The 15,224-nt window shown below is 40.5% G+C and overlaps 1 protein-coding gene across 2 annotated transcripts in view; it reads right to left on the reverse strand.

The window, feature by feature from the left end:
- LOC114499875 (meiosis 1 associated protein) overlaps positions 1–15,224 on the reverse strand; it is a 59,968-nt gene that overhangs the window by 21,524 nt on the left and 23,220 nt on the right. For both annotated transcript variants that reach the window (XM_028516376.2, XM_028516377.2), the window contains exons 4-6: positions 5,491–5,664; positions 1,534–1,696; positions 195–336 (exon numbers count right to left, since the gene is read on the reverse strand). In XM_028516376.2, the coding sequence (XP_028372177.1) occupies positions 195–336; positions 1,534–1,696; positions 5,491–5,664 (479 nt within the window). The remainder of the gene's footprint in view (positions 1–194; positions 337–1,533; positions 1,697–5,490; positions 5,665–15,224) is intronic.

Raw genomic sequence — 15,224 nt, forward strand, 5'->3', positions numbered from 1 at the left:
TCAAGAGTTATTCTCTATAACATGAAACAACAAAGGTAAGTCATATTTAATCTACATTTCAAAGTATCTCCTGTTTTTTCCTGTCCTCTTGAGGACTGGGACAGGTTTGGAATCAGGGCACAATTCAGCTAACTGCTTTTCTGTGGTTGGTACTTGAACATCCTTCCTCTTCCTCACGTGGAACAGATACTCACCAGCAGGCTGTGACACAAAGCATGGAAATGCTGCTGATTCGTCTCCAGCTCATCCCAGTCCAGTTGCCAGCAGCTTGTGGGTCTGAGGATGAATGGGAGACCGTATGTCACTGATTCGCAGATCCCACTGGATTTGAGAGCCCTGGGAAGAGACAATGGCAGGGAACGTCTCCTCAATGATATCCAGAACCTTAACCCAAATTCACTAAAATTCAGTTAAATCTATAACCCTATTGTGAAATCCTTTAGGCTAGGGACTGTGAATTATTCATCTTTGTATGGCCAGTACCTAGCAAGGTATCGGGCACACAGCACATTTTGAAAGCCTGTTAATCAATGAATGAAGCAGCCATCATGAAGGCTCAAGGCTCTGATGAAAATTTCTCCTGAGTTCATTCTATGCCAAGTGACATGCCTGGGGACACTCCCATAATACCCCTGCTATATGAACCATATAACACAATAGTATGCTAACCATCTGCATCCTATTCCTGGCTCTTTTGAAGTGATGTGCTGACAGAGGATGCATCTAAGAAGAGGATGCATTTTAGAAGGTTCCTAGCAGCATCCATGGTCAGAAACCCATGGACGAGCTTGTGCAGATACCTGATTTGAGCACTGTGATAGGAACTAGGAAACAGTAAAAATAGCCTTAGCCTTCATGGCTAATTCTACCTTGAACTTGGTTCCCGTAGAAGCAGGGATTCTAGTTTTTAGAGTAGAGATTTTCAACCAGTGTGCTGCAAGAATTTTTAAAACATGCGATACCTGACTATTTAGTTGGGGTCACTGACCTCTTTTCCCTTAGGTTGTCAAATAAAAAAAAAATGATGGTTAATACAACAGTAGCTGTCCAGTGTGAATGAATCAAAATTATACCTATTTTTTGGTCAGATCAGCCAAAAATCTACTTTTTGGTATGCTGCAGAATTTTAGTTTAGTTTATTTTGCAATGAATGAGATAAAAAGGTTGAAAGTCACTGACTTGGAGAAATGGAAGGGCAGGGGAAGACACTATGTACCACTTGCTCCTTGAAGTCCAGATCTCTCTCTTGATGCTTAACCACAATAGATCTCTGCATTCAGAGACTTTCTGGATTTCCAATCCTCATTCAGCCCTCATTGTCCTACTGAGGCACATCTCCATCCTCTGCTCATTTGTCTCCCTGTGCTGAGCAGCCTGACCATGCTCTTTCATGCCCATACCTGTAGGTGCTGCTTTGGAACAGACTCCCGCCTGCCTGACACTTGGGGATGTCCTCTATCCCTGGACTTCCTAGCCTTGGAACCTGTAAGAATCAGTGTTTGCATGGGTTGGGGAGCTTCCCATGGACCCTACTTGATCACTCGGAGCTTGAAATAAGAGGCCGATGACTGGGAGGCCATCTGGTAGAGTGTGCTGAAGTCTCCTTTGGGGTCATCCATTTTCAAGGAGCCATCAGCTGTGCCAGGGAGCAGAGATGGGCTGAGAAGTCGCTCTTGGAGATCACATTTCAGGCACACTACAATAAAAAATGGCATTGGGGGAAGGATGTTTATCACAAGTTACCTCGGGCTATGCGGTTCAGAAACAACATCTGCTACTCATTCCACCTTCACCAGGCAAGTAAGGGTCGGGAGCAGGCAGGAGAGTGGAAAGAGGAAAATATGATGGGTTTACAGAGGCAGAGCAGGTCTGGCACCTACAGTATTGCCCTACACAGCAGGTAACATTTTCTGGGTCTGACATGATTTTTACTTATTTTACTCCTGGGCTGGCTGAGCAGTTGCCCAATAGCGAGACATCTGGCTTGTGATCCAGTCTGAGAGGATCATGTGTCCTCTGTGGAAGAGGCAGCTAATCTTATAACATGTAGAGGCCCTTTGGCAATCACAGAAGGAAATCTTGCCTCTGCTGCTTCCCTGTGGCTAAGCTTTGGCAAGACTACAGGGCAGATGAAAGAAGAGTAGGAAAGCAGAAGTCAGTCAGTCAGCTGACAGCTACTGTTCTGCGGAAGGACTTCCCCTCTGTGGGCTCTTGTAGGGACATTTGGGGGGAGGAGGAATAAGTTCCCAAAACAGTTTACTTTTAAATTCCCCAAAGAAACCAAAGTATAAAACCTTCTGAGCCTTGGAGCATCACGGTGACACCAGACCACATTTCTGAGGGGGGGCTTTGAGTAGGTATGAGTTACTCATCAAGGTGTTATATTCTTGTGTATTATTAAGCTTCTGCTCCAGCAAGTCTATTCACATGCCACAGTGTACAGGGTCCTTTTGCACTAAGCTTGAATCCTAGATATTACAAAGTTTTTCAATAAAATTTGTACCAGGTTCGAATACTGTTAACAAACCTGTGAATAAACCAATGTTGAATCCTTGTGAGAAGGTTAGTAGTTGGTGTTAGTGATTTATGAAATGACTATACTAACCACAACGTGAGGTAAAAACAAAAAGTAGAAATAGTGTAGAAATAAATAGGACTCCAGCACAGATGTTAGGTCCAGCTGGCCCTCCTGGGCTCAGCAATCATACATAGCCATCGATGTCGTGTGAGGTGCCTCTGGTGTGTCCCAGGGCACAGGAGGTCAGTAGGAGGGACTTTGCCTAGAGCTCCAGCTTCCCCTCCTTCCTGTGTGCCTGACTTCATTGTCGGGTTCCTGGTTTTTAGGACTGGATAGCTGTATTCACCTGGCTGAGGTTCTCACTTGGACGGAATTAAAAATTATATAGGAAACTTTTAAAAGACACTAGTATCTGGACCCTGCTTCACACTGATCAAATTGGAATCTCTTGGAATGAAGCCTGGATGCTGGGTTTTAAGAAAAGCTCCTCATGTGACTTTTTTTTTCAACCAGGGCTGAGAACTATGGGCATGGTAGTGCCAGCAGTGCTCCAAGGCTAGGAAAGCTGTTTTAGCAGGCCTTGGGTCTAAAACAAAGTATGCTTCTCACCACCCAGAACCTGGGTGATGAGGTGGCAGACCCCAAACCAAAGAAATGAGAAAGGACACTCATCTGAAGCTGACTGTGTACTTTGTCTATGACAAGGAGGCCTCTGAGGGAGGCATCTATAGATGGGGTGAAGGGCCCTAGGCAGCTACTGAAGCAGGTGATGTGGGGTGGAGAACCTTATAAAGAGAAGTCAAAGTGAACACCTGAGGGGCAGTCCTCAAAGGATGCTGGAGTAGGAGAGCTCAGCGTTTTTGTTTTGTTTTGTTTTACTTTTTTTTTGTAATGAGCCACATTTTTAGAAATCCATGTATCTGGCAATGCATCAGTTTTTTAAACAATGGATAACTACAGGAGGTCAACTTTCCCCAGACCTCATTCCAACTGTGTCCGAGCATCTGGACTGCAGGGAAGTCCTCCCCAGCAGAAGAGCTGATTAGTCTGGATCTAAGTTCTGCCATGCACCGTGAAGACCCATGAACTGCTGGAAAATGGTTGCAGATGAAGATAAACGTTTGGGCTCTGGTTCTGGTGCTGAAAGCCATGGAAAGAGAGGGCAAAGCAGAGAAATTCTCAACAGCACCATGGGCAAATACTGTGCAACAGTGGAAGAAAGACTGATTGCAAGAGTTCCTGGCCTTTGAGGCCCTCTGCTCTCCTAATAAGAGAAGTGAATCTCTAGCGTCTTTGTCTAGAATTACCCAGCATGAGGCAGGCTGCGTAGTAGGTATGGGCCCCAGCTCTGGAGGCAGATAGACCTGGGTTTGGTGAGTGTCCTCTGGGCTAAGAGTAGTCAAATGCAAAAAATACAGACTTCTAATCCTAAGGGTAAGAGTGGGCTCTGGAATTGCCCAGCTTCAAATTCTGGTTCCACTGTTAATTTTCCGTGCATCCCTGGGGAAATGTTTAATTTCTCTAACTCTCAGTTTTCTCATCTGTAAAATAGGGATAATATTGCATTTAATTGATGCCAAGATGCATTTTTTTCACATACTTGCATCTCTATATGTGTCCTATAATTACCACTGGCCAGACACACACCCTTACCCCTTACACATTACTCCAACCTAAAAAAATTCTAAGGATGAGAAAATATTTCTAAGTGATAAGAAAGCACTGTGTCATGTTTAATTGATAGTGTTTTTATTTCTTAGTGGTACAGAAAATAATAGTATATCTTACTATTGATTGCATCTTAGATTTAATGACATACAGTAACATTACCTGCCTCATGATGCTGTGTGAGGATGAAATGGGATAATGCAAGGAAAGAAGTTGACACAGTGTCTGGGGAAAAGCAGATAAGAAGTGAATTCCAGAAAATGGGACAGGAAGCAAATGGCACTGTTACCCTTAGACACAAAGGTTGGAAAGAAGGTCCTGGGAAGATTTTACACTCAAAGGAATGACAGAAAAAAATCCAGGTAAGTTGTCAAAGGCATTCCAGGTCTTAGGTTGGAATAGAGGTAATGGGTAAGGACCCAGTGATTATCCCCAGAAAGAACCAAGGGGTGTCTTTCCCTTTGGGGCCAGGGGTCTGTCCCCATTTTTCTGAGGGAATGCCAACTCCCAAAGACACACCATGGCTCTTTTCCTTTAGCTAGGCCCTGAGGAGTCAGCTTTTCCAAACTCGGTGTGGCTGACTGTACTGATGGGCCCATTTGCAGGCCCTTGCCACCCTGGGTCCTGAGCCAATCTTCAAAGGGGATGGAGACTAGTGGGAAGTGGAATGAATACCACTAGCAGACAGAACAATATCCAGGGCCACGGTGGCATGTCTAAAACACTGGATCAATCTCTTGGTTTTCATAATTGCCAGAACATGCTTTATGGACATGGTCTTGGGTCTCTAAGTGTCCTCTCAGGGGCCTGCCTTGGTAGTTGCTTTACTCCCCCTCATCCCCAATTTGATGTCTCACTATCCAGAAGACCTCTATTTAATTTTGGTTTAGTCTTGCTTCTTTTCCTCTACTCATAGGCCCTGTTGATATTATTGAGGTACCGGCATGCTTCAAATTATAATATCATTAATATCTACTGCATTAAAAATTAAAAATTTGAGAAAAATATATAACTCACTGTGTTCTTTTGTAGTGTAGTTGCTTCCCTAGTATTGAGGTGTCTAAATTTTGCCTCTAAACTAGCTGTCCCTTGCTGTCTGGGATTAATTACGTTCAGTTTTCTAACTGCTCACTCTTTAGAAATTCTTTTCTTACTCCTCCTGCTAACACTGAACAGCTTCATCCAGTCCTCCTCTAATTCTTAAATCTCAAGTGCTCTGTATTCTGGTGACTCACCAATCTGGAGTCTTAATCCTAGACTACGATTATGATAGCCTACATAATATGTTGTTTTAGGAGTGTTACTTGGATTATCTGTGGCTCTGGAAATCTTGTTGAAAGACTGTGAAGGAAGCAGAAGGTGAACGTGTTCTCGGTCTGTTCCACTGTTATGTAGCCAGGCTTTGAAGAGCATCTCCATGCTGACAACATCATTGTCTACAGTCTGAAGGTCAATGTCAGTTCCCAGGAAAGAACTCTCTGCAGAAGAAAGGGAAACAGGAAAGTGTTTAATTCTTTAATTGTAAAATTTGAAAATTATAAAATCTTAGATTTGACCCATTAATGATACCTCCAGATATCTAGCCTACAGACAGTCTTGGATAGTACACAAAGAAACACAGGCAAAGAAGTTCAGTACAGCATTATTGTAATCAAAACCCCAAACAGGAAGCAATTCAAATGCTCACTGATATGGCAATGCTTAAATAAATTATGGCACAATAAAACTGTGGCGTACTATGTAGCTATTAACAAAGTAAATGTACTCACATGGAAAGCTATGAGATAGTAAGTAAATAAAGTTGTAGAACAGATGTGTAGGATGAGCCCATTTATATAAAAATATGTATGTATGTAAATGTATTTCACAAAGGTCTGGAAGGCTATCACCAAACTGTTAGCTGTGGACAGGAGTGGAAATGGGGCAGTTCTGAGATATGTTCCATTTTTACTACTCAAATTTTTATACTGTTTGAATTTTATTGTTATCATGTATTTCTTATACTTAAAAAGCATCCTAGAATACAAAACAGCAGTAAAATAATATAGCCATGCAAGTTAAATACTTAGTTAACAAGGGGAACTTCAGCTTTAAGTTGTTTCACAGTGAAAATGTATTCAATTAGTACTTCTGTTATAAAAAATAAAATACAAAAAGATGAAGAGAAAAATAAAGCTGAACTCCTGGGCTCCATCTTCTGACACAGATTACACAAGATTGTCTTTGGCATGCAGAGGCTCAAAAGTGTGTTTAGCAGCCAAGAACACAGGAATGATACGGTGGAGTGTAATTTGATTCCAAATATGAATGAATGGAGCTGGTGGGTGGGTGAGGAGGCTTTGCTAGTCTACTTCCTGCTTCAGGCAACACTAGCTCAGGACCTGGGGTCTAGGTCTGCAGGTAAAGGTTGTCAGGAAAAGTCAAGTGTAAGGTGGTGAAGGAAGCAGAGAGAGGAAATGAGGCAAGAGCTGGAAAGAACCTGAAGAGGAACCCACTTTTTTTTTTTGCCTGACCATGAGGGCCTCTCTGAAATACTTTTACAAAGGGCCTAAGAAAAGCCAGTTGGTCCAATGAATTAACTTCTGTGTGTGACTCATGGGCCCCAGGGAGAAGGCTGGTTTATTTCTAGAACGACATTCCTGAGGACAAGTATGCAGAGGTGGCAGACTCTCCGCATGGAAACAAAGGGCTTCAGTCCAGCATGTTGGTACCCACACAGAGGAGACTTAGATGACTTCACAGCATACTTAACGACTAACTCTGTGGCTAAAAAGGGGCACCAAATGCATTTCTCTTGTGAAATGTGTGAGAGAAACTCTATCACCTTCTGTGAAGAGTTGTAAGGATTCATTAGCTAATTAGTTATTTTATTCATTTCTTTAAGCAGTAACATTATGTACTACATAGAATCAACAAAATTAAATACCATATAGGGTACAGAGATATGTGATACTTTGCACTCTTTGGGCATTTATAAAGCAATATTATATATATATATATAAATATTTATTACAGTTATAAAGGAACATTATTCTTGACCATGCTTCCTTAAACTCTCACCTGCCCCATTATGTTTTAGGGGACTACAGTGATAAATATGAAGTTATCGTCAAAGAAATGTCCCTTGTAAGTAAAGAGAAAGGTTCTTTTAAATAATGTGGATATTATTTTGTCATAGGCAAAACAAGAAATAATTTCATTTTCTGAGCCTCGACTTCACCTTGAATGACATATGGAAATGATTGAACAGACTCTCTTCAGGGAGGCAAAATAACCCTTAAAGCACACAGAGGCAGTCACAGAGCTACAGGAATGGAACTGGGCAGCAAGGATAGTATCACTCAGAGTTTAAACAACAGAGTGCTGGAGAAGAGAAATAAGCATTTCATTTTTTCTCCCAGGGAAAGGATAGAAGAGTGGAAACTGTTCGAATAGGCCATATAAGGAGACAACACTAAGTTATCTCCCAGCAAAAGTCTGGATGTAAAAATAGGGGCTCCCTCAGATAGTTAAACCATAAAATTAACACTGAGTGGTGAGGCCCATTAAAAACAGTGGCCTTAACAAAGGAGAATGGTTTACTGACCAGAGCAAGATTGGGCTGGAGCCTATGGATGGTACAGGCTTATCCAAAGAATGAATGTGTCCTGCCCTGGCCGGGTGGCTCGGTTGGTTAGAGCATTGTCTTGCACAAAAGGCTGCTAGTTTGATTCCCAGTCACGGCACATACCTAGGTTGAGGGTTTAAGGCCAGGTCGTGGTGCATACTGGAGGCAACCAGTTGATGTTTGATAGTTCTCTCTCACATCAGTGTTTCTCTCTATCTCTCCTTCTTCCTGCTTATTTCTTTAAAATTAATAAAAACATATCCTTGGGTGAGGGTTAAAAAAATAGAATGAATGTGTTCCTTAGAAAGGGAGAGAACTGGCCAGAAATGGAGCACAGAGAAGGGGAGCGACAGGGGCGCACACTGGCAGTGCCCCTCCTAGAGTGGCTCAGTGGAGGGGGCATGCTGGCCCAGTGACATGCCCCAAAGGCAGGATGTGTTTGTCAGGTCTTGGTGATGATGGTGGTAATGATTCTCCCTCTAAAATAGGCTTTTACTTTGGACTTGAGTTTGATAAGGTGAGTCTATCACAGAGAGGGTGTTGACAAAATAACCTTTTGATTCTGCAAAGAACCAAGCCTGAAACATGGCACGCCCATAAGGGACAATGCCAGTCTTCTCTGCAGATACCCGCCCCATCAACACTCCCAAAGTTTTCTCCAAGTTCTCAATCTACAGGTTCCTGGGAGATCCACAGAGCAGAGCTTCTTTCTCTGAAAAAGCTCTCATGTAATTCCCACTGAGACACTGTGCTTCAGGTTCACATCTGCAGTTTTGCAGGCTTGGAAGGGACTCAGCAGCTTCCCAGGAACAGCCACTTTGTCCAAGCTAACAACTAACGTGTAAAGTGGAGCAGGCATCTTTTTCATGTTCTCTGTCAGTGGATCAGGCATTCCTTTCCTTGTGCCTGGATCAGAGCATTAACCGCTTAGCCATCCGTCAAGCCTCCATTCCTTCTCCTCCAGTACTTACGTACTACTACAATCAAATGTTCTAAAACATGGTTTCATCAGATCCCACCTTTGCTTAAGAGCATGTGCTGCCTTCCTGCTGTCACCTTTTCTCCCCTCACTCATCCTATACAACTGGTCATACTGGTTATTTCTCCAATACCCCACTCTTTCCTTTTTCTGTGATGGCTCATCGGACTCCTCCCATCCCCCACAGGTAGTGTGCATGGAGTGGGAGCTCAGCAAAGGTCTGTTGAGTTAAACAATAAATTAAACAATTGCTCCCTTCTCCATGGCTCTCATTACTTTTTCCTGTAACTCTTCTGTTTCAACTAAGTTAGTCTCCTTACCACATGACTTCCTTCCTTCCTTAGTGCTTTTATTACTCTATCAATCTCTAGCCTGCACCTCCCCCAGAATTCAGCTCAGAGCTGACTTTGTTCAGGAAGCTATGCTTAATTATATCCTCCCTTTTTCAGTTTTAATCAGCACCCCCTGGGTATCTGTAGCCTTCATTTGGTCAGAACAAATTATACTTGTTATTTGGTTTCTCCTGAAGAGTTTTATTCTCTTTCTGTGAGTTTTTGAAACATGGTGGGATGTAGTGGAAAGACCGGGGTTTGAATTGTGACTTGGAAATTGTCAGCTGTGTTACTGTGGGCAAAGTGGGGATAGTGCAACCTATTTCAGTTATAGTGAGGCATAAGAAGTGAGATGATTATCTATGAATGACACCAAGTAGTTTCAACAAATGGTATTTTCTTTACTCTCATCAACAAAATTATTTGCTTTTACAGGACAAGAATGTGCTTCCCTTTTTAAAACTCCCCCCCCCCCGTCACTTCCCTTGGAGATTACTTCCTCCCCAGCACCAACATACAGAAGAACCCCAACACTTGGCACTGTGTTCCTCACAAGTATAATACACCTAAATGTGCTAAACCTGGGGGACAGGGAGACTTCTCACTTCTCAGATGTTGAAGAGCATCTCCCACCTTGACTGGCGAGCAGGGCACGGGACACTGAATGATAAAATGTTAGGTCCCACTCAGTCATAAAAATGTTATCAGATTGAGGGTGCAGCTAGCTGGCTGTGTGGTTAAGACAAGCCAGGAAGGCCTGGTTCACTGCAGTCTACACAGCAGCCAGCACTCACATTCAGTTTTTAGACTTAACCTGCCTCCTTGTGGCCACAAGCAGATCATTCATTCACCAAACTCCACCCCCCTCCACCCCACAAGGTGCGTTTGCTCCTCGCCTGGCGAACAACCTCCACCCCACCCCTCCTCGCTACCCTCCCTCCTGCCCACCCCTGACCCCAATTTTGTACTTTCTGGGATATTTCCATAACCTTATCTTTAAACATTTAAACATTTTTAAAAATAATATTTTAAATTTCCATCAGGAAACGAGATTTCTTGTTCTTGGTTTACTATAGCTTCTCTTTAAAAAAATTATTTATTTTTAGAGAGAGGGGAAAATAAGGAGAAAGAGAGGGAGAGAAACATCAATTGATTGACTCTCACACACCCCAACCAGGGGCCAGGCCGGAAACCCAGGCATGTGCCCTGACCTGGAATCAGACCAGCGACATCTGACATCTCGGTTAGGGGATGGCACCCAAACAACTGAGCTGCACCAGTCAGGGCTATAGCTTCCTTTAAAAAAATCTTTTGAAATTAAATTCATTGAGGTGACATTGGTTAATAAAATTATATAGCTTTTAGGTGTACAATTCTATAACACATCATTTGTATGTTGCATTGTGTGTTTACTACCCAAAGCCAAATCTCCTTCTGTCACCATATATTTGACTCCCTTTGCCCTTTTCTACCTTCTCTCCCCCTCCCTCTGGTAACCACCACACTATCGTCTCTGTCTATGAGTTTTTGTTTGTTTGCATTATTTGTTCATTTGTTGCTTTCAGTTTTATATATCACATGAGTGAAATCATACCGTTCTTTACTTTTTCTGTCTGACTTATTTCACAAAGCAAGAGCTCTTTTTGAGCTTTTCTGGAAGGGCTCCACTAAAGAGAAAAACTAAGAAAGCCTAATCATTGAAAATGAGGTAATGAGCCCTGGCTGGCGTAGCTCAGTGGATTGAGCGCGAGATGCGAACCAAAGTGTCGCAGGTTGGATTCCCAGTCAGGGTACATGCCTGGGTTGCAGGCCATGAACCCCAGCAACCGCACATTGATGTTTCTCTCTCTCTCTCTCTTTCTCCTTCCCTTCCCTCTCTAAAAATAAATAAACAAAATCTTAAAAAAAGAAAGAAAGAAAATGAGGTAATGCTTAAGGCAGTCCTTCTCAGAAGTCAGCCTAAAATCAGCGTTACAAAATGGAAATGTGTAAATTTTTAATGGGAGAATTTAATGTTTTAACACATGTATATGCATATATAATGGCTGTATTTCTCTCTTGACATAGAATATCTGAAGAAGAGGTCCAGGAAAATGGGGCTCCTGGCCATCCTGCACACCCTCTACAGCCCCACAGAGGCCCTGGCCTGTTGTATTGGCTAGCCCTGTTTCTTTCCAAATGATCCTTGTATAGCCTGTTTTTTGGGCATCGTGGGTGGGTTTCAGGGGTTCTTAGAACCACCTGAAATGGTATACAATTTCATCTGTATGTGTATAGATATATTTTGGTGGGGTGGTGGAAGGGGATAGGTCCTTAGCTTTTATCAGATTCTCAAAATAGCTCTATAACCTTAGAAACTATGAAATTATGTTATCTTAGCCTCCCTGGGTCAGTTTATAATCAGTGTTGTCTGCTCTTGGAATATAGAAGTAGCTCTATGATGTTAACAACCAGGTTAGGTAATCATAGCAGACAGAACCTCCTCAGGAACAGCTATGCAGAGCCATTCAACCCCAGTCCTTAAATCAACAGTGGCATGAGGATAATTTCCAACAGTTCACAATGTTGGGGGCAGACCAGCTTGCCTTTCGTTTGCCTCATTTGTGGGGGTGATGCTCAGACTCTGGGGAAAAGGAGGTGGCAGGGACAGTGGTGGTTATGGCAGTGTGGACTCCGCCGAGAAGTAAGTGCAGGGCTCCCAAGTGGTGACCATCTTCTGGGGCCCCAGTCTACAAGAGGGGTTAAGACATCGCTACAACAGTATGAAATAGAGAAAATGATTTTCCTAGAACTCAAGGAGAATACTGTTTTCACTCATTCATTTATTCTTTCACTTAATTTATCATTCAAATAATTATTTATGTAGTGCCTTCTATGAGCCAAGCACTGATTGGTGTCAACAATGAAAGCGGCAAATTCTTTGCTTTTGTGGCTTACATTCCAGTGAGAGAACAGACAATAAACAAAAAATAAAACAGAAAATAATTGTAGATAATGATAGATACTATGAAGAAAAATAAAGCAGAATAAGGGCATGTGTGTGTGTATGTATGTTTGTAGGGGATAAGTGGATTTGACATGAAATGGTACTATATTAATTCTAAGTAGGCTGCAAAAATTTAAAAAATATATTTTAATCCCTACTCATGTGAAGTATTGTGATCCTGAGTCTTCAACATTTTATGTGAAGTGGAACTATTTTGACTCTAAGTAGACTGTGAAAAGTTAAGAATATATAACATAATCCTTGGAGAAGCCACTAAAAAATAATGCCAGGAAATATAGCTAAATGATAACAGATAAATTACAATAGAATTCCTAAAATATTACATCACCTGAAAGAAAGAAAGCAGGGAAAATATGAACAAAAACCAGAGAAGACAAACAAAAAATAAAATGGTAGACCTAAATTCAACCATATCAATAGCTATGATAAATGTGAATGGGCTATACACTCCAAAAAAAGAAGAGATTAACAGAATAGATAAAAAGCAGGCTCAATTATATGCTGTCTATGACAGATAAACTTTAAGTATAAAGATCAAATGGGTTGAAAATAAATGAATGAGAAAAGATGAACCATACACACAGTAAGACCTAAAAGAAATAAAAACATATGTCTCCAAAGATTTGTGTGTAAATATTTGTAGCAGCTTTAGTCACAAAAGGCAAAAATTGGAAATAAACAACTGACATGTCCATTAACGGGTGAATGGTTAAATAAGATGTGGCAAATTCATACAATATAATGCTACTCAGCAATAAAAAGACACTAACTACTAATATAAACAACATGGATGGATCTCAAAATCTGAATGGAAAAAATCAGACACAAAGGAAGAATAGACTGTACAATTCCATTTACACAAAATGCAAACTAATCTACAGACAAAAAGCAGATCAGTGGTATACACCGGAGACCAAGGGAGGGATGAAGTGAGTGTAAAGGGCAAAAGGGATTTTTTAAGGGTGATGGAAATATCTTGGTTGTGGTGATGATTTATGGGCACAGTCAACTGTCAAAACTCATTGAATTGTACACTTTGTATGAGTGCAATGCACAGTCTGTAAATTATTTTTTGATAAAGTTGGTTAGGGAAATTTTTAAAAATTCCAATTTTCAGATAATTTTATATTTTCCATTGAGCTCTAAAGAATTCTTTAATTCAATTTGAAAAAGAGAAGAGTTGCTTTTCTCTGAGACCAGTCTTCTCTTAATGAAATAAATGTCTCTCTGTGTTAAAAATCTTTAGGTAATAAATACACCAGTGGTTGTAATTTAGTTCTAATGCCACAGGGAAATGACTTTAATACAGTTATCAAAGACAAACTCAAGATACAGCTGTATTTTCTGGTCTATTTTCTAAGACACTAAAAGGGGAAAAATGCGGAATCTGACAATTGCACTGAAGCATGGAGCATTGAAGAGGGCTACCTCCTTAGGAAGCGACGAATCTCTATCTTCTATGTTTGGGTTGGTAACATTTGGTGTTTCCTGAGAACACATATGGATAAAATACCTTTCCAGAAGAGCTTGACATTGATCCGTGGCAAAGTTTAGGAGAAAATATTAAACAGATGGTTTGTGAGCACTTAGAAAGGGAACCTGATATCCTTGTGTACAAAGCTGAGAGATGTAGGCTGGTTGACAGCATCATTAGGTTGATTTGTAACTGGTTGAAAGACTTACACACCCAACGAGTGCAGACTGCTGTCAACCTGGACGGGTGCCCTCTGGATGCTAAAGTGCATTGATTACAGTGGCCTTTTAAGTTTTGGCATATTTATTACCTGGCTAGTCTTCAGAAGGCTATTATAAAATCTTATTATATGCAAATGAATACATGCGACATATATGTAAGCTATGCGGCACAGCAGCATGTGAACACTCAGGATTCCTTTATTCAACTTAAGATGTAGAGTGTCATCAATACTACCAAGATATCTGTAAGCTTTTCCCTGATCTTCTCCAAGAGAAACCTTGCCACACTCAATTTTTTTATCATTCCTTTGCTTTCAAAAGTAGTTACATTATTTTAAACAAATACTTCATTATTTTAGTTTTGCTTGAGCTTTATTGAAGAGGTACTATATTGTTAATATATATCTTTGGTTATCTGCTTTTTTCTCAATGTTAACTTTCATTCACACTATTGTATGTAGTTGTGGTTCATTCATTTTCATAACTGTATAATATTTCACTTTGTGAATGTACTTTGTAATATTTATTCACACCTCATTTAATGGACATTTGAGTTGTTTCTAATTCTGGCTTTTTGAATAATGTCCATATTCAAGATTTATAAATATACCTGGAGACAAGACTGTGAATATCTTGTATATTGTATATTGTAAAAGTCTTTCTGGTGACAGTCCCCTAGGAATGCAATTATTAGGACTAGGGTATTGTGAATGTTATTACAACAAAATGACAAGTTGCATACCAATTTATACAACTGTGTAAATTCCAATCAGTGTAAAAGAATTTCTGTTGCTTTGCTGTTGTCAATACTATTGTGAGACATTAATTTTTTTGTAATCTAAGGGGCATAAAATGGTATATCATTGTTTTAATTTGTATATCTCTGGTTACTAATGAGGGTGAGAATTTTTCTTATGTTTATTTGCCACTTAGATTTTCTCTTCTGTGAAATGCTTGTTCAGATATTTAGCTCATTTCAAAATTAGATTGTCTTTTTTCAAAAAATTGGATTTCAGGTGCTGTTTATTTTGTATACCAGTTCTTTACTGATCACAGGAGTTGGGACTATAGTTACAATTCACTGTATCACTTTCTTCATGGTGTCTTTTGAGGAACAGAAATTCTTCATTTTAAACTAGTCATACTTATCAATCTTTTATTTTGTGGTTAGCAAACTTTGTGTCTCATTTAGAAAATACTTCATCCTCCTTCCTACCTCTGGTGATAAAATTTTTATTCTTTATTTTCTTATAAAAGTTCTAAAGATTTCCCTGTCACATATAAGCGTTTAACCTATCTAAAACATATTATTATGAATGGTGTGTGGTAGGATCAAATTTCATTTTTCCCACATGTGATACTGATAATTCCAATATGATTCAATGACAAGATCCATCCTTTTCCCACTGCCCTGCAAT

Source organism: Phyllostomus discolor, chromosome 6 (assembly GCF_004126475.2).
Source record: "Phyllostomus discolor isolate MPI-MPIP mPhyDis1 chromosome 6, mPhyDis1.pri.v3, whole genome shotgun sequence".
Lineage (NCBI taxonomy): Eukaryota > Metazoa > Chordata > Mammalia > Chiroptera > Phyllostomidae > Phyllostomus > Phyllostomus discolor.